We start from the raw sequence: 20,320 nt of genomic DNA on the forward strand, positions 1-20,320 counted from the left end.
TTGCTTCATCTGGAGGTAGCCCAGACACTCTTCCAGAGGTGAGGAACTCCCCAAGGGGACCTGTTCGCCACCAGGCAGAACAGGAAATGCCATCACTTCTGTTCCCTACAGGGTCTGGGCAAGGACTCCCTCTCTGATGCCTTCCTTCTGTCATGGTCGGGGGGCCTGATGTATGTGTTCCTGCCAATCCCGCTCATCAGCAGAGTCCTGTCAAAGATCAAGAGAGACAAGTCCCAAGTCATCATGATCATCCCAGCGTGGCTGCACCAACATTGGTTCGGCACACTGATGGACCTGATGGTGACCACTCCCTGGCCCTTTCTCGACCAACCGGATCTGCTCTCGCAGGATCACAGGCGTCTCTTACACCCCAACTTCACCTCCCTCCACCTCACAGCGTTGATGCTGCTTGGCTGAACTCAGAAGAGCGGGCCTGCTCTAACAAAGTCCTGCAAATCCTACTGGAAAGAAGGAAGCCTTCCACTAGAGTAACCTACCTGGCCAAGTGGAGGAGGTTCTCCCACTGGGAGTCTGAGCATAGCATCTCTCCAACACGCTCCTCCTTGTAATCTATTTTAGATTACCTGTTCCATTTTAAGAACCAGGGGCTGGCCCACTCTTCTATCAGAGTATACCTTGCTGCTATCTCTGCTTTCCACCCGCCGATCCAAGATCAGATGGTGTTCTTGCATGACATGTCGGTCCACTTCCTGAGAGGCCTCGAGAGACACTTCCCATCGGCCTAAGCCCCTGTCCCACAGTGGGACCTTAACTTGGTTCTTTCTAGGCTTACAGGCCTGCCCTTTGAACCTGCTTTCTCTTCCACCTGTCATGGAAGGTCACTTTCCTTGTGGCCATAACATCTGCGAGACGAGTGTCGGAGCTTAAAGCTCTGACATTGGAACAGGTGTTCTTATATGGTGTTCTACAAGGACAAAGTTCAACTGTGACCACATCTGGCCTTTCTGCTGAAGGTGGTGTCTTCCTTCCATGTTAATCTGGACATCTTCCTCCCGGTGTTTTGTCCTAAGCCGCACACCACTAGTGAGGAAAGGAAGCTGCACGCTCTGGATGTCAGACATGCCCTGGAGTTTTACCTGGAGCGTACCAAGCCCTACCACAAGTTGAACCAGCTCTTAATCATGACAGCGGACAGGATGAAGGGCCTTCTGGGGTCCTCACAGAGGATCATCTCCTGCATCTGGACCTGTTACAAGCTGGCACAAGTCCCACCACTGCTGATTGTGAGGGCCCACTCAACCAGAGATCAGGTGTCCTTGATGGCCTTCCTGGTGCACATCCCCATTCAGGACATTTGCAGACCGCGATGTGGTCTTCAGTTCACACGTTCACAGCGCACTACGCCAGCACTCAGCAGGCCAGAGACGACGCTGGGTTCGGCAGTGCTGTGTTGCAATCTACACATCTGTGAACTCCTACCCACCTCTGTTGGCACTACTTGGGAGTCACCTATAATGGAATGGACATCAGCAAACACTTGAAGAAGAAAAGACAGTTACCTTTTTCCATAACTGGTGTTCTTCAAGATGTGTTGCTCATGTCCATTCCATGACCTGCCCTCCTTCCCCACAGTCTGAGTTTCCAGCAAGAAGGAACTGAGGGTGGGGGGAGCCGGCAGTGCCCCTTATACTGTGGCATGTGCGCGCAGCTCCAGGGGGTGCCAGAGATGGTTCCTTACGAATACCACTGAGGGAAAAGCTTCCAGCACTGGTGCATGTGGTGAGCACACACACACACACCTAATATAGAATGGACGTGAGCAACACATCTCAAAGAACACCAATTACGGAAAAAGGTAACGGTCTTTTCCCAGGCTTGTCTTTTGAAGGTCTTGTGCAGGTTTCTTTTGAGGATGAGGACTGAGGGATCTGATATAGAGTGATATTCAGGTAATGTCTGACAACATAACAGCAATGTTCTACATGAACAAGCAAGGGGTGCAAGATATACCCTTCTTCAGACAGAGGTGGTTCATCTATGGACCTGGTACAGTAATCTGGTGATGAATGCATCAGCAGTAGCTCTCCCGATGTACACAATACTCTAAGTCAACTGCCTCAGCAGATACTTCTCAGTAGAACATGAGTGGGAGATTCATGACTCAGGAGTAACAGACATATTTGGACAATGGGGAATTGCCATCTTTGGACCTCTTTGCATTACTAGACAATAGACAGTGTAAAATGTACTGCTCCTTAGGGGCACATAGTCAGGACTCCCAGAGAGATGCCCTTCTAATCCTGTAGGTGGGGAGCTTGAATATGCCTATCTCCCCCCTCCCCAATCCTGCTTTTACCTCAAGTTCACATGAAAATCCAGCAGAAAGAAGCAGTGATCATCCTCATTGCTCTCAAGTGGCCAAGACAGTTTTGGTGTCCCATCCTTTTCCAACTGTCAGCCTGTCCACCTATCGGCATCCAGTCTTTCCCAGACTTCCTGATGCAAGACAAGAGCAGAATCAGGTGTCCTAATCAGAGTTACCCATCCAAACAGCAAGTTGTGAGATAGGGTATCAAACCTAGAATGAAAACGTTCAGTAGATGTTCAAGCTAATCTTAATAACTGCAGGAAAGAATCCACCAGAAGCTAAGTGGCAGAGGTACTCTATTTGAGCTCAATGTCATTAGATGTCGCCAGATGAATTTGGCATCCCTGCTATCTTAGATTACGTCCTAGCCTTGAAAACCTCTGGTCTGTCCCTTAGCTCTCTGCAGGTACATTTTTAGCAGCAATTCATATCTGCCACCCTCCAATTGACGATTACTTCCTCTTCACTCATCTAGTGACTATATGATTTCTGGAAAGTCTCATCAGAACCTTCTCTCCAGTGATTAAACCTGCTCTGACATGGGATCACAACCTGGTCCTTTCAGTGTTAACTAACCCACCATTCGAATCGTTAGCTACATGTTTGCTGTCCCATTTATTGATGAAGGTCATCTGTCTATTGGCCATTACATCAGCCAGAAGGATAGGTGAACTGGGAGCCCTTATGGTCAGTCCATCTTATCTCGTATTGATAAGGGTTGTTTGAGACTACACCCTAAATTCATTCTCAGAGTAATGTGGACTGTCACCAAAATCAGACAGTACACATACTTCTATTTTTCCAAAGCCTCATACCATTGATGAGGATAAAAGACTTCATTTCCTGGACGATTGCTGGATGTTAGCATTTACCTTCAGAGAAGGAAACTGTTTAGGAAGTCACTGTGGCTATTCAATTCTCTGGCTGACTGGATGAAAGGGCAAGTGATCTATCCTCAGACACCGTCAAAGTGGATTTCAGGCTGTGTCTTGCTATGTTATCAGTTATCTGATACACCTATGCCACAAAGGGTAAGGGCCACTCCACCAGAGCACAGGCAGCCTCGGTAGCCTTGCTTCAGGAAGTACCACTTGTTGACATATGTAAAGCAGCCACATGGAGCTCTATTCATACCTTTTCGAGATGCTGTGCCCTGGTGCAAGCCTCTACAATTAATGCATCATTGGAGTCAGCAGTCCTGCAGCCATCAATACTACAGAGATCCTCGAATCCCCTCCTGCTTATCAGTCAACCACAGTGGAATACACCTAGGTATGACTACTCTGCAGCTGAGAGTGAGCCTCCTAGCCCTAGTTAGACAGACTTGTGCAAGCAGGCTTCAGTTTGTGCTCCGCAAATAGCGGTCTGGATGTTCTGGCACCGGTGGAGGCTCAGTCTATGATCTGAACTTGGGTAGTTAGTTTGAGCCTCCACCAGCGCTGTGGTGTGCACACTGCTATTGCTAGTAAGCTAGTTTGATATCTGCTAGTGCAAGTCTGTCTAACCCAGGCTTATAGGTTCACTCCCAGCTGGAGTGTAGGCAAACCCAGAGGCCAACACTTAAAGAAGAAAGAAATGTTACTTACCTGTACAGTGACTGGAGTTCTTTGAGATGTGTGGTTTCTATCTGTATTCCACTACTCACCCTCCTTCCCCTCTGCTTTGGATTGTAACATCCAATTTGCAGTAGAGAAGGAACTGGAGAGGTGACCAGTCCATCCCACCCCTTACAGCCTTCATTCAGAGTCTGAGGCGAAGAAGAGTACAGGCATGGGCCAATGGACGCTGCTAGAAAGAATCATCCAGTCTCAGGTGTGTGGAATATATGAGCACTCACTGTGGAATACAGATAGGGACCACACATCTCAGAACTCCAGTCACTATACAGGTAAATAACATTTCTTTACACAGTTTTTATCTGTTTAATATATGCCATATGAATTTTGTATTGTTCTAGATTTTTAATCAACATGTCATGCAGTACCTAATCAAATGCCTTTTAGAAGTCCACGTATATTACATCAACACAATTACTTGTATCAACCAAATTTATAATCTCCTTTTAAAAAATCAAGTTAGTTTAATAGGATCTCTTTTGCATAAACCATTGTTGATTAGCATTAATTTATCGAGTCCCATGTCAGCTGCTTCATTACCTTGCCTGGGATCAGTGTCAGATTGACAGCCCTATAATTATGTTAGTCATCCTGTTTATCCTTTTTAAATATTGGCACAACATTAGTTTTCTTTCAGTCTTCTTGACAAAGCCCTGGCTGGGATGATTTAATTGGGGATGGGTCCTGCTTTTGAGCAGGGGGTTGGACTAGATGACCTCCTGAGGTCCCTTCCAACCCTGATACTCTATGATTCTGGAACTTCCCCAGTGTTCCAAGGTTTATTGAAAATCAACAAGGTCCTTAGCCTGCTCCTTTAAAACTTCTGGATGCCAATTATATAGCCCTGCTGATTTTAAAAATGTCCTAGTTTAGTAGCTGCTGTTTAGCTGAGTTGATATTGGAATGGAAAGAGTAGTGCTGTCATCATTGTCATATGATATGACTACATTATCTGTTCCCCCCCAAATACAGAACAGAAATATTAATTCAACACTTCTGCATTTTTTACATTATTGCTGATAATTCTACCATTTCTAGCTAGTAATGAACCAATACCATTGTTGGATTCTTTTTGTTCCTAGTATACTTAAAAACAGTCCTTATTGTCCTTAACTTTGCTAGCCATAGACTTTTTCTTGTGTTCCTAGCATTAGCGTATAGGCAATTAAAGAATTTTCCTTTGTTCGTGAACCGTGGCCACTGGGAGCTGCGGGGGGCCATGCCTGAGGACAGTCAATGTCAGCAAAATGTCTCATGGCCTGCAGTCAAATTACCCTGATGGGCCTCATGTGGCCCGCAGACTGCAGGTTGCCCACCATTGATATAGTACTTTTGTTACAATGCAGTAAAATAGCTAAATGTATAGTCAATTGCTTGATTACACTTACAGTTCATTATTGAGAATATTTAAGAGACCAACTATCAAGGCTGATTCTCTACACTTTGAGTGCAGAAGGTAGGAGCCTGCAAGGATTACAAAAAATAATACTTGCCACTCCAGGCTTGTATTAAACTCCCAGCTTCTCTCTGACCTTGGATGGGTAGATGCTGCCACCACCCAAATGCAAACCCCTTGGGACCCAGGAAGGTGCACTTGGGAATTCCCTCCAGTGGGGTACCCTCAAGCCCTTTCACCCCCCGCCCCTCCCCAGGGGAAGAGCTGAGAAAGAAAACAAAGGAAATTAGTTTTTGCCCTGAGCTAATTAAACAACATGCCCAAACCCTCTTAGGACACCAAAAATCCAATCCTGTTCTTAAAAAAGGTAAATTTTATTAAAAACAAAAAGAAAGAAAATACAACTGGAACTTAGGTTTTTGCTAGATTTTAAAAGAGCAATTCCAAAAATTAAGTACCCAAAATAGCTTTCTTAGGGGTTTAGCTTAAAGGTTACGAGCAAGCAAACAAAAGCATCTGGGGTTAGCACAAAGGAGTCCACAAGCCAATAAGAAATAACCTAATTGTGTCTTTCTAAACATTCCTAATCTATTTACACATCTGGGAGTTCCAAATAAGTAGTTCTAGGTATGATGTGATGATCTATGATCATATCTGGCTTAAAGCTTCTCACAGCATAACTGCTCCCTGTTCCCCTCTTTCCCAGAGAAAAACACCAGAGAGAAAGGGGAAGTTTTTTTCCCCATTTTAAAAAGTTCTAGCCTTCCCATTGGCTCTTTTGGTCAGGTGTCCACTCCCTTTCCTTTACCGGGGAGATTTTTTAATCCTTTACAGGTAAAGCAAGAAGAGAACAGCCACCAAGAAGGACTTTATTGCTAACTGGCTAGCTGGCTGTCTATAAAAAGGAGTTAGCCCCCATCCCTTCATTTATTGCACCAACTAACCAAGCTTAGCCAAATTTAGTGTCTGAAAACAAAGCAGTACAATACAGAAGAGAAAGAGTTAATATGTTACAATTCCGCAATGCAGTTCTTACAGCATTTGGTTCACTTTACACAGAAGGTGTGCTCCTGAGATATGCATCTGAGACTACAAATATGAGACTACATACATATAGACTTATTTTCAGGATAGAGAGCACTGTCTATATCACTCAAGACTAAAATTTACCAAATAGCTTTTTATTTTATTTTTCTGGTCTAATGGCGTACCTTTCTTTATCTCTGTTTTGGATATTACATTCCAAACCAGTTGCCCATTCCAAACCAATTACCCAACTTGTATTAGGACAGAGAACGAACATATCTTGCTTTTGACAGGTTTCCTATTTTCCAGTTCTGTATCTGACTTCAACTTTGCAGTGTTGTGGAATACTTGGCATGAGTGAATAGTTATGGGAAGCACATGATACCAGCCAGTTAGTATAACTACCTAGCATTCACATTTAATATAATGTATACAATATTATTTCCATGCACATAATACCAATTAATATGGTGTGTATGTTTATATAACATATACATGTTGGCTAAGAGTAGTAATTTTGAAATTTCATTGGGACAGAAAAATGCAAGAAAAAGATTAGGAAGTTTATATTACAAATTCAAACTCGTATACATGTTTTCTGCTATAACATAATTTTAAAATAAAATCTAAGCTTAGTTTGAATGCCTATGGGTTTTGTTTTGTTTTTTAAAGTTTTCACATTTTTATTATTGATATGTAGGTTACTTTTTTAATATTTAGCAAAGTTAAAAGGACACTGCTAAGTAATATTTTATTCTTTTAAATTTTTTCCTGTTATGTTTGTATATTCTTCCTAGGTACTGGAAAATAATTATTTCCTTTTCATATTTTGTATGATTTTTATTATTATATTGAACGTATATGTTTTCCCTAAATCCTGCATTGTTATCTTAGGCAAATCTCCCATGGAAGGCCATAGGAATATAGGATTAGGCCAGTAACACTTTGTTTTGGGCATAAACCAACTTAATGTTTGGCTTCTGTTCTTCCTTGTTGTCAGCATAGCTCTGTGAATAGGGGTTATTAGTTTTTTATCTCAGAACAGAAACAATGGCGGTACCCCGGTAGCAACTCCATAGTTGGGGGTTGTCTTCCAAATTGGGGTTAAAATGGTGTGTAGAAAGGCTTTCAGTATGAAATTTCAGATTTTGTATTTTTTATATAAATTATATATCAATGTTAAGGTAAAGCCACGCAACAGTACATACCCTTTTCTCCCTCACACTCAGGCCTTACTGTTACAATAGCTATCATATACAGCAGAACACACATTATAACCTTAACCCTTCCTCCCTGGGGTTGCCAGTCTTCCAGCACCCCCTGGGCCAAACTGTCTCCTCTCAGTATACACATTACTTCACCAAAAATTCACAACTAATTGTATTAGGAGAGGTAGTTTGTTAAAGGGATGTAAAGAGGGGAAGGCTGGGGGAGGCAAAGTTAATTTTGCTGTATGATGTCTGTGGTGTATGGTAGTTATTGTAATGGGACAGTGTCGGCCTGTGGGTGGCTTAACTTTTCCTTTTTTGTGTGTGTGTGAATTTGAATCCATTATGTGTGTGTGTGGGTGTGTGCGCGCGTGCAGTAATAGAGGCAGCGGGGCGATGGGTCATTTGTGGTGCCACCTTCAGTTATATCTCTTGGCTTGAAAAGATGCCACATGTACACCTAGACGCTCGCACCCCTAGCCAGAGCCCTCTCACAACCCAACTCCCAATTTCATGAGCATTCATGGCCCGTCATACAATTTCCATAGCCCTATGTGGCCCGCAGGCCAAAAAGTTTGCCCACCCCTGCTCTAGAAGTTCAAAGTATTATCTATTATATTTCAAATCCAGGGGATATTTCTCACTAGATTTTACTGTCTTTAAGGTGAGCCAAAAATAGTCTCAAATTAATAGAAATTGTTTTTTAAAGGGTTATACTGCAGTACAATAACAAGTAGTTGCTTCTGCTCCTCAGTGACTGAATGTAAAGACTAAGGTTTCACATTAATATCAACTAATTATTCAATAGAAAATAATATAATTCCATCAGATGAACAGGTTCTAATATTCTTTTAGGCACACAGAGATAGGATTATCTGACAAGACTCAAAATTGCGATACTATTTCAAATTAATAATTTACAACTGTAAACAACCAGCACCTATTTGACATTAAATCTTCACTGATGGGCAGGGGTGAAAGTAAGTCGAGTGACTTACCGGTACGCTGGGGCCAGCTCTGGCCCCTGAAAGGGCGGGGGGAGGGCCTAGGGCGGAAGGGGTGGGCTTGAGGGGGTCAGAGCCAGCCCCCACCCACCCTGTAAGGTAAGTGCTTTGCCCCTCCTTCTCCTCCTCCTTCCCCCCTCCTCCACCAGAGTAGCAGCAGCAATCGGGGCTCCGGGGTCTATTTAAAGGGCCCGGGACTCCCCTGCTTCTACTGCCCCAGTCCTTTAATTAGCCGCCGGAGCCCTGGGGAAGCGGCGGGGTTCCAGCGGCTATTTAAAGGACTGGGGTGGTAGAAGCAGGGGAGCTGCAGGCCCTTTAAATAGCTCCCAGAGCCCTGGGGTAGCGGGGGCTCCAGGTGCCTTGCTACCCCGGGCCTTTAAATAGCTCCCGGAGCCCTGCAATAGCAGTGGTGGGGCTCCGGCAGCTATTTAAAGGGCTGGGGTGGTACAAGCAGGGGAGCCCTGGGCCCTTTAAATAGCTGCTGGAGCCCCGCTGCCGCTACCCCAGGGCTCCAGCAGCGGAGGCTCTGGAGCCACTGCTGGGAGCCCCAGACCCTTTAAATTGCCCCTTGGGGAAGCCAGGCTGCCCCAATACGGTGCACTGGCTCTTGCGGGTATGCCGTACCGGGGCGTACCGGCTTACTTTCACCGCTGGTGATGGGAAACCAATTTTCCATCTTGTCTAGATTATTTGGATATATTTCTTCTAAAACATCTCACGAGACTTGCCATCACTGTCTTTCTATGAAAATGTACTTTTGTTTCTGCAGAAACATTATATTAATATAAAATAACATGCTGGAAATTTGAAAGTATAATTTTTGTAAAATAACCATTCTTTAATATAACCTAATATAATTTGACTTAATTCTTTCCTCTAAAATAAAACACATTGAGGTAAATTTTTGTGGTTGTAGCTGGAACTCTTGTTCAGCTTTTGTTTATTGCTAATGTAAGCTGTCCACTTCAAGACTGATTCATGCAACGTGCTCATGTCCCTCAGCAGTTTTAAATCCCACTGAATTCAATGCGAGTTGAGAACCCTACACATAACAGGGAGTGGGTTTTTAATTAAACTCATGATCCAGTCTGAATATTTAACTTTTAATGTTAATCAACAACAGTCCTAAATAGCAAACACATCCTTAAAGGGAAACAAATAAAAAATCTCCCAAATGGACTGAGTTTTAGTCTCACTGTGTTTGTCTGTTGTATCCACATGTTGTGTCTTGTCTTTATATTTTAAGCTCTTTGAGCAGGGAGTGTCTCTCTGTTACATGTTTGTACAGTGAGTAGCACAATGGGGCCCTTGGCTTCTATGCACTACTGCAATACAAATAATAATAATAATAATAACAGAGTATTGAAAGAATTTCAAACAACCTGATAAGCAAGATTATTATTTTATTCTAAACTGTATGTTATTAATAAATAACAATCCCTATTCAATGCTAGAGGCTCGTGACTTAAAACAGTACAGCAACAAGTTGCTAACCATCCTTTGAGTTTGCAGTAATTAACATCAGATCCCAGACCTATTAAAACTTGAATGCTATCTAAGTGTATATTCTAGTAGACCAAACCTCTAAAGGGCTTTCCTGTTTTGTGCATGCCACCTGCACCACTTAGGTAGATGGTTACTAATTCCCCCTTGAGTTAAATGAGTTCTATTTCCATGCACAAAAAGAGACCCTTAAAAAAAAATTGGTCTCTTATGTGTCTGCGGCAATACAATTCTGTCAGATTGGTAGGAGGTTTTTTTGCTGTTATTATACCTTCCTGAATTCTGCCCATGCTACTCATAGAATTCAGTTCCTTACATTACTGTATAAGATTTATAAGTTAACTGTATGGTTTTTGGTTTAGTACTTGGTTTGCCTAAAGCAATCTTTTTTGGAAAATCAAATAAATATAAACAATCTGAAAAATTCCTGGCAAAGAACTGGAGGTATCTCAACTAGTAAAAATAAAGATTACATGTCAAAATCTGATCTTAATTTAACTGGTGTAAATCTCCAAAACTTCATGGAAGAAAAGTAATAGGAGAAGTTGAGACGGAAATCGAATGGAATATTGTAAATTTTTGTAGAGGATTTATAGCACAACTTTTTTTACTGATCAATTAAAGCATTGAAAGAACTGTAAGCATTCCTTTTTGCTTATGCTGCTGACAAATCATAATGTTTAGAACAGCAAGAAAAATTTCTTAGACTTTATAAAACAAATTAAGTTTCTGGAGTAAACGTGTAATTTCCACTGAAGTCAAAGAGAATATGTAGAGGGCTGTAGCATTTATATTATTGATGGATTGATATTACCAATGGTATCTTAAACCATAGTAACCTGTGCCAAAGGTTTGCACTCCCTAAGGACTATAGTATTAGAATTAGCAGGGCAAGAACCACCATTAGAAATGTCATTAGGTCTGGAGACTCTAGGAACACACAAGGAATGATAGCAGTGACCTCAACGGCATTCACAAGTTATCAGTCTTCTCTTTATTAAAAACCTTACTACATAGATATTCAATGCCAGAGTTATAGATACATAGATAAGGTGGAGCAACGCCATAAGATGTCCAGCATCAGTGTTTTCATACTGACATCCACAAAGGTACCATAAAGATGGGTGGCTCTCTCAACAGGTGGTCATCTGTGGAGTATTTCCTGATGTATTCTTTTTCCCTATTCATGCTGGGGAACCCCTTTTATGCTGTGTTACACTCATGCCTGTAACCTGTATGCATATGTATGACGGTTCCAATCCCTTTTCCCTTATTGGGACTTCTACACCCCATGAAATCTGGAGTGACCCACTTCTTATACACTATCCTCTTAGTTCCTCTTATTTTCATTAGCATTTACATCATCAAGTCGCCATGGTGATCTGTGGTTGTTGCAGAATTTTACAATCAGGTATCTTGTGATATTGACAGGTGCATTATGGCATATTTTCCCAAACATCATCTATTAGCATGTTTTACACTAATCTTGTATGTCTAGTGGTACAGGGTTACTCCTGGGTAAGCTCCTCATGTCAACCCTTCTTAAGGCCTAAGACCTAATGTGGCTAAGCTAAACTCTTACAAGTCTCAGTCTGCAGGTCTTGCATTACATCGTTACTTTGCTTATATACCTAATATACATTCATCACTCATAAATACTTAGGCAACCTTATACCCCTACAATACTATCCTACTTATACCTATACCTACAACTTAAATCTATTAATCACATATTAATTACATATGAATTAACCACAACAATAGATAACACAATTACATGATTTTTATAAGGTGATTAGCTATTGGGCTAAATTTAGCTCAGTATATGCTGATGGCTGAAATGTGGATGTATGCAGAATAGAATATGGCATATTCTTTTTCAAGTGGCCTGTAAAGAAAATCAGTTAAATATGATGGAAGTGGCTTTAACATGCACTGGCATTATAGATGGATATTTTCCAGACTTCTTCTGTAGCTGTAAATATGTAACTGACTGTAACTCTCCTAGAAAATGTAAACGAATGCTATCAGATTAGATGTGAAAGTTTATTATTTCTTGATGTCCACTGTTGGAATAAGCACACTCTCCCTTATATTTTTAATATGTTCTGCTCAGCTAATTAAAGTTAAAATGTGGAGCTGGATACATTCATATCAAGTTATCTGCACTATTAGTTACATGTTGGTTGGTTGATTTAACCACATTAAATAGTCATCATTTTTTAGTTTTGTCAGCTTAGCTGCTGCCAACAAAGATTTGTCAGAAGTTGGCAGGTTTTTCTTCTGTCTGTGTTTAAAATTCTTGTTTTTACAGTTGTGGCTGTGTTTTTGTTTTAAAGGTTGGAAGGCACTTACCCAAGCACCCTGCAGTCAGCCACCTCTCCATGAGTCCAGAATATCAAGATAATTCACTGCTAAAAAGGGATGAACAAAACCATGAACTTCATACTCCTCCTCTGAATAGTAACTTCTCAGGATATAACCAAAAGGTAGACAGGAATGGCTGCAATTTCTTAAAATTTTAAGTTCTAAAAATGTGTGCTCTCACTTATTAGACAAGTATGGTGATGATCTTTCTGAAATAATCTCTTTGGCATACTGTCTAGACACAGGAGTTTATTAAAAAATGTCTAGTATGAGTGTTTTTTAAATAGTTTACTTTCACATCAAGGCATCAGATATGGAGGTCATTAATTAATCTATTTATCTCTGTGATGAACAATCACATACTATTATTAATGCATCAAAATTTGGACTTAAATTTTATACTTTTTAGAAGTAATTTCTTCAGTCTCTGGTCTCAGTTTTGCCCCTCCAGTTCACAGAAACCTGTTTTTTGGGTGGCGAGGCTGAAATTCTCCTTGGCCTGAGCATATGACTGGAAGAATTGCAGATTTTCTCCAGCTGACCATCTAACAAAAGAGGAACAGAGACTATTTTAAAAGGGGTTCATTCCCATTGCCAGAACGAGAAGGCTTAATGAGAGGAGAGGAGGAAGGAGGGATTCTGCCTTCCCTGAGAACTTAGACCAAACCTGGAGACTCACAAAAGGAAGTTTTAGAGTAACAGCCGTGTTAGTCTGTATTCGCAAAAAGAAAAGGAGTACTTGTGGCACCTTAGAGACTAACCAATTTATTAGAGCATAAGCTTTCGTGAGCTACAGCTCACTTCCTCAGATGCATATCGTGGAAACTGCAGCAGGCTTTATATATACACAGAGAATATGAAACAATACCTATTCCCACCCCACTGTCCTGCTGGTAAAAGGAAGTGAGACCAGAGTAAGGGAGATTGCATTCAGGAGTATGTTTTCCATAGATTTGTAACACTCCTGTGCTTTTTAAGAGTAAAGTAAGTGTGTGTGTGTGTGTGTGTGTGTGTGTGTGTGTATGAGAGAGAGAGAATATGTGAAATTCTTTTGCAAAGCCTTTTCCCCTTACTTTATCTGCCACGTGTCCCCAAACAGTTAAATTATTAACCAACGCGCCCATGAAGGTGCAGTTCTGTGGGTGTGTGCATAAGCAGCTGGGAAATCTTGAGAGGTTCAGCAATGGTTTCAGGGCCAAGGGTGACTACCTGCAAGAGGGACTTAGCAGGGTCTGTAATAATGATCATCTGATCTGACCCCCTGCATAACACAGGCCACAGAACTTCACCTAGTAATTTCCTTATCAGTCCCATAGCTGCTATAGAGTATCTTTTAGAAAGATGTCTAGTCTCAACTTAAAGACTTACTGTGATGGAGAATCCCGATAGGATTACCATATTTCAAGTTCTCAAATAGAAGACACTGCTAGGGGAAATGGGAGCTAGAGGAAAAGGAAGGTTAGACTTTCTATTGCGATACAATACCATGCCACCCTTACTTCTGTGCTACTGCTGGCAGCGGCCAACACTGTCCAGCCGCCCAGCTCTGAAGGCAGCGCCACTGCCAGCAACAGCACAGAAGTAAGGGTGGCAATACCATACCGTGCCACCCTTAGGTGCTGCCTTCAGAGCTGGGTGGCTGGAGCCAACTCTGAAGGCAGTGCTGCCACCAGCAAAGAGGACAAAAAAGAGGTCATGTCCAGGAAAACCTGGACGTATGGTAACCCTAATCCTCCATATCCCTAGGTAAGTGATGCCAATTGCCCTCGCTGTTAAGGATTTGTGCTTTATTTCTAGTCTGAATTTGTCTAGCTTCAGCTCTCAAATCTTATTCTGCCTTTATCTACTAAATTAGAGAGTCCTACTATCAGGTATTTCTTCCCCATGTAGGTACATGCAGACTATGATCAAGTCACTTTGTAATGTTTTCTTGGATAAACTAAATAGCTTGAACTGCTTAAGTATCTGACCATTAGACATATTTTCCAGACCACAGATCGTTCTTGTAGCACTTTTCTGAACCCTTTGCAGTTTTTCAACATCCTAATTGCAGTATGTACACCAGAACTGGACACAGTATTCCAGTAATGGTCTTGCTAAGGCCATAGATAGAGGTAATACAACATCCCTGTTTCTGCTTGATATTCACCTGCTTATACATTCAAGAATTACATTAGCTCTCTTAGCTACTGGGAACTTATGATCAAGTGGTTTCCTTCGATGACGTTTAAGTCTTTCTCATTGTCACTGCATTGCAGGGCACATCTTGTGTGACCCACATTCTTTGTTTTTAGATATATGACTTTCCATTTGGCTGTGTTAAAATGAATGTTTTTTTAAAAAGAGCCCACTTTCTTAAGTGATGCACGTCATTCTATATAATTGACCTGTACCCATCATTCTTTACCATTCCACCAATTTTTCTTAGCTTAGTTGCTTCTCCCTTCTTCTCATCGCAAATAATCCCCACACCCTTCCTCCTCAGAGCTATTGCCCTTTGTCTTGCCTTATGTTTGCGTTAATTAGAGTACAATTTCTTTGGGGTATGAATGTTTGCTCTGTTTTGTAAAAACTATGTACATTAATGATATACATGTGTTTTTAAATTAGAATAGTAATAAACAAGCTTTCTCAGTTAACCCCTCTGACCTTTGCAGTTCTCTCTCCTTGGAGAGCCTAGGTCTAGCAATCTTCAGGGCATAATGCAATATGCATTTATCTTGTTTCTCTTGTGTTTTTATTTTTGTTTTAATCTCTACACTGGAAACGTCTAGTTACCCTGGCAACAAGTGCTGTAGAAATTAGCACAATTTCTAGTTTATTATATGTATTAATATTATTATTTTAAGCATAAAAGCTAAGATACTTAGGATTTTATTTCACATGTCCTACCTGGCACCTAAGTTTTCAAAAAAATGTTTGTCTCTCATTGGGTCAAGATTTAAAGGAAGCATACAAAGTACCTGCAAAACCCCATGCTTGTATATGCAGACTAGCTAACTTGTTTGAATAGTCATGCACTTTACTATCCTTCTGCCTGTTTGCATGCATATATGCAGGTTTTTGTGAGTAATGCATATTATGAAAATTTAGCCCCATTTGTCTTCAAATAATTTTTTGAAATGATTGGTTCTTAGGGGAAATGCAGATTTGAAAACAACAAATAAATAATATGTTTGGATGAAAATAATTTTAAATGCAAATATTATTTTTATAATCCTCCCCCACCCTGGTTTTAAAGCAAAGAGTGTAGGATTTCAAATAATCTAAAATGCTCTTTTGTTAGTTACAATTATTTAATCTAAAATACTGCATCAATTAAATGTTTATATTTCTTATATGGTGGATATTACTTGTAAAACTTATAGTTAGTTATTAAATAATATTGAAATGTTTCTGTATATTTTAAAGACCAAATTTTATATCTGATGTATTATTTGTATTTATAAACTCTTTTTGTTTTGGTTCCAGAAACTTCAGGAGGAAAATACTAAATTAAAGCATGAACTAGAAGATTTAAGGTATTAATATTCAGTAGTTTATGGCTGGTAGTAAACGGCTACAAGAAGGAGCTCACATTGCTATGGGGCGGGGGAAGAGAGAGCAAGAAAGAAATTTACAACTGAAACTCCCCTCCCCCTGCTTTTCTGTCTCTAAAGAAAGCAGCAGTACCATTTACATGTTAACTGATAACTTCTATAAGGTAAAGTTTTTATATATATGTATTTCAGAGTCAGTTATGTTATTGATTCTGATTTAATCTCTCTTCCAAGTGGTTTAAGATTCTAGCAGGGGACATTAACACCGGTCTAAATGCAGAATTAAAGACTAGCGTGTAGTCACTGTGCATGCTCATTTCAGAGGAAAACAGAGTTGTAACTTGAAAATCACATGAGCTATTGCAGATAAAATGAGGGTATGTGTCTGAAGAACTACTTGTGCTTGCTTCCCAGTTAAAGGGACAGGAGGAAGCCTCGTAAGAGCTGTTTCTTAATTAGAACTGGTTGGAAAATTTTCTCAAGTGTTTTACTAGAAAATTCCATTTCAATTAAACTGATTTTTTTTTGCAAAATCTTATTGATTTTGATGAAATTTCCCATGAAAACAAATATTTCCACAATGAAAAATTTTTCATTTTAGGAAATTTTGTTTAAAAAAAATTCAAATTTGTTTCAAAATGAAATGTTTCTTTAGAAATGTGTTTTTTCACTTTTATATTTTTATGTATTTACATTTTTATATTATTTCATAACATGTCAATACATAAAAGGGCCTTGTATGTCCAGCTAGATTTCATTCAGGTCTCTATCTTGGTCTATTTGATCCTTTTTGCAGAGGTTGGGATGGGCAAGGGCTCCATCTCAAAGAAAGAAACATGGTCAGCCCTCAACAGAAGGAGGGCCACTCAATCTCTCTCTCACCTAAACAATGGGACAAATAATGAAAAAAACCAGTAACAGGAGTGGGATCACAGGTTCAAAAAAGGGATGCAGAAGGGAAAACACTGAGTAGATAACTCTTAACAGTGCCCACTGCTACAAAAAAGAATCAAGAGAATCAGGGAACACTGCCCAGGGAATTCAGTCCAGACCTCTGTCTCAGTTTGATTCATGGATAGGTGCATAATATGGGCCATACAGTTTCATGTCAGGGGCACAGCAGTCCAAACAATGAACATTCACCCTTTACCTTACATTTCCTGACTGTATGTGCAGTTTTGCAAATTGAGGCTGCAAGTGTGATCTGTGCTTCAGAATAATTTCTAGCATTGCATCAAAATGTTTTAGGTAAATGTCATCTTGTGGGATTTTTTATTATACTTGGCTTCATAATATGTGGTGTAATATTTTGTTTCCTAGAAGTCAGTATGCCCAGCTTATAGAAGAAAGGAAGAGTGAATGTTTTGATGAAAGACGTGTCCGTCTTTTGAAGGCACAAGTAATGCAGCTGGAGAGGCAGGTAATAATGTGACACTAGGAAATAAGAACTAGTTTGTATTTCAGATAATCTTTTTTTCTTCTGAAACTGCTTGCTCTAATGTGGAAATAGAATTTTTGTTCACAGGTAGGTGTACAATAGTAGATCCCCAGCATTGTGGTCCATGCTTCTAGCACAAGGCTGGAAAGAACTCCATGAGTATAGACTTACGGTATGCAGTGTAGTTGTAGCCGTGTTGGTCCCAGGATATTAGAGACAAAGTGAGTGAGGCAATATCTTCTATTGGACCAACTTCTGTTAGTTAGAGAGACAAGCTTTCATATAAAAGGAGTACTTGTGGCACCTTAGAAACTAACAAATTTATTTGAGCATAAGCTTTCGTGAGCTGCAGCTCACTTCATCGGATGCTTCTGCTCAAATAAATTTGTTAGTCTCTAAGGTGCCACAAGTACTCCTTTTCTTTTTGCAGATACAGACTAACACGGCTGCTACTCTAAAAGCTTTCAAATGTGGCTTGAAATCTTGTCTCTCACCAATAGAAGTTGGTCCTCACCCACCTTGACTCTCTCTAGATTTATAGGACAGGACAGTTCTTCCTTCACACCCAGCAGCAATCCATTAACACTAAGGAGATATAGTGTTGCCTGTCTATTATCTGGCTGTTCTTTTTTCATTTGTAATAACAGAGCTCGCACTGCTGCTCTATCATTCAGAAAAAGCTGTCTGAAGCTGATACATTTGGAATTTTCCTGAGATTTTCCTTAGGATTTCAATTAATCTGCAAACCCCACAAGGGTTCTGTAGACCTCCAAAATATTGAACAAATGAACAAATTTTTATAATTAAAGTAGTCCCAATTTCTAATTAGATAGACATATATCGTTTGCAGTGTTGTAGCCATGTTGGTTTCAGGATATTAGTAAGACAAGTTGTGAGAGGTCAGCTCTTTTATCAGACCAACTTCTGTTGGCGAAAGAGACAAGCTTTCGAGCTACACAGAGCTGAAGAATAAAAACTTTAATTTTGTCACTAAAATAAGCCTGATATACTAAACATGTCCTTTTTGAACAAGAAGATGCCATTTTTACGTAATACTTTAGAGTGGAACACGCTTTAAGAGGTTGAATGTTGAGCTCAAGCTATCTGACAGCTACTTTCTACACCTTATATAAATGTGAAAAGTTTGAAAGCCCTTTCAATATGTCTTCACCAAGAGAAAAGAAATTGAGAGCTTAAGGCTATGAAACTGTATTTGTAACCTACATAAAAGGGCCTTGTAAGTGGATAAGAAGGATAATTGAACAGTGAGATGGAAATTTTTAGCATGATGCTCAGGGATTTAGATGCGTTAACATTAATGGCACCTAATGTCTAAATCCCATCACTGAAAATTTACTCCTTGGTATTTCAGTTACCTACCAAGTCCTAGTTGAGTATATGAGAACCAAGAATAGCTACAAACAGTGATATTTATTTTGAATTTTTGTATATGGCAGTTTGTGTCTGTTCTGTATAGGTTCTTACACCATGTTCATCACTGTAGCATCTGAGAGCCTTCCAGTAGTGCATTGAGCACCGTGACTAACATTTTTCTGTGTGTGTACCACACTTAGCACAATGGAGTCCTGGTCCCCCTCTTAGGCAGTGCTGTAATACAAATAGTGAATAATAATATCTGTCACAAACTTGTTCTCTTATCTGATTCCCAAGGGAAGAAGTTTATGCAGTGGAGTGTTTTGTTTTGAAATTTACGCACACACACACACATTGGCTATATGTCTATCTTACAGATTGCCAGGGCCTGGACGTGGACCTTACACTTAGAGCAGAAAGTGGTGAGGTTTTGGTTCCTGGGGGAATTCATTCCACTGTTTTGGGCTGACTCCCAGAAAATCTCTGTCTCATGCACAGATGATTCTGGTCTGTATTGTAGGAAGTTCTATTCTGCATCACTTTCCTAGCATTTTGATATGATCACATTTTGTAATGTTATTAAAATTCATTACGTTGTGGAGGGCTTGCACCTGGAACCCACACAGTAACACTGAACATGAAAAGTGCAGCATAGGGGTGTCTGCCCTGTATATTGCAGTGGTAGATTCTGCCACAACTTCAGAAAAGTCTACTTGAAAGGGAGTGTTGGGAGAACAGCCACTGAACCTGCAGTCCCCTCTAGGTGGTACTGCTGGGGAAGCTGTAATTCACAGTCATTCATAATGACAAAGAATAGTCCTGGCATGAGGAGAAGACAGAGAAACCTGGTGGTTAGGGAACTTACCTAGAATGTAGGAGACCAAAGTTCAAGTACCTGCTGGAAGTGATTATCAGTTGTTTTTTTTTAATAAAAAATGGTTACAGTTTCAGCTGGAGAAATTGAAAGAAACCTACTCCAGAATATCCCATAGGCTAAGGCACTCTCCTAAAATGTGGGAGACCCCAGTTCAAACCTTTTTTCCATATCAAGGGGGAAGTTGAACCTGGATCTCCCTCATTCCTGGTGATTGCTCCAATCACTGGGTTAAAGATTATAAGGGGGGCCACACACACCAACACTGCTCGGTATCTTAGTCCCACTCCCTGAAAAATTTGGGGTCTGAAACAAGTCAGCAAATTCATGTCAAATTCATGAATTGTTTTGGGTTGCCCAAAACTCCATTTTTTTTGAAAATAAAGTATTAGGCCAAAATATTTTTGGCCAGTTCTGGTTGTAGGTGGGATGAAGATGCCAATTGTTTGAAACTGAATTAAAACAAAAATTTGACTTAGAGAATTTGATGCCCACTCACTGGTGGAATGGATAGGTGAGAGGGGTACAGGGATTTTCTCTAAAATACACTGATTGGTTCTGTAATTTTTAGGAAGACTCACATTGACAGACTTATAAAGCCAAAGATCCATTTGCCTTTTTGAAGGTTATTTGCAATAAACAGAAC

General features: G+C 40.4%; 1 protein-coding gene across 1 annotated transcript in view; it reads left to right on the forward strand.

Annotated features, from left to right (window-relative positions):
- Nucleotides 1-20,320, forward strand: part of LOC140911472 (uncharacterized) — a 91,926-nt gene that overhangs the window by 53,100 nt on the left and 18,506 nt on the right. The window contains exons 4-6 of the mRNA XM_073344576.1: nt 12,422-12,571; nt 15,921-15,970; nt 17,309-17,408. Coding sequence (XP_073200677.1) covers nt 12,422-12,571; nt 15,921-15,970; nt 17,309-17,408 — 300 coding nt within the window. The remainder of the gene's footprint in view (nt 1-12,421; nt 12,572-15,920; nt 15,971-17,308; nt 17,409-20,320) is intronic.

This window comes from Lepidochelys kempii, chromosome 5 (assembly GCF_965140265.1).
Source record: "Lepidochelys kempii isolate rLepKem1 chromosome 5, rLepKem1.hap2, whole genome shotgun sequence".
Classification (NCBI taxonomy): Eukaryota; Metazoa; Chordata; order Testudines; family Cheloniidae; genus Lepidochelys; species Lepidochelys kempii.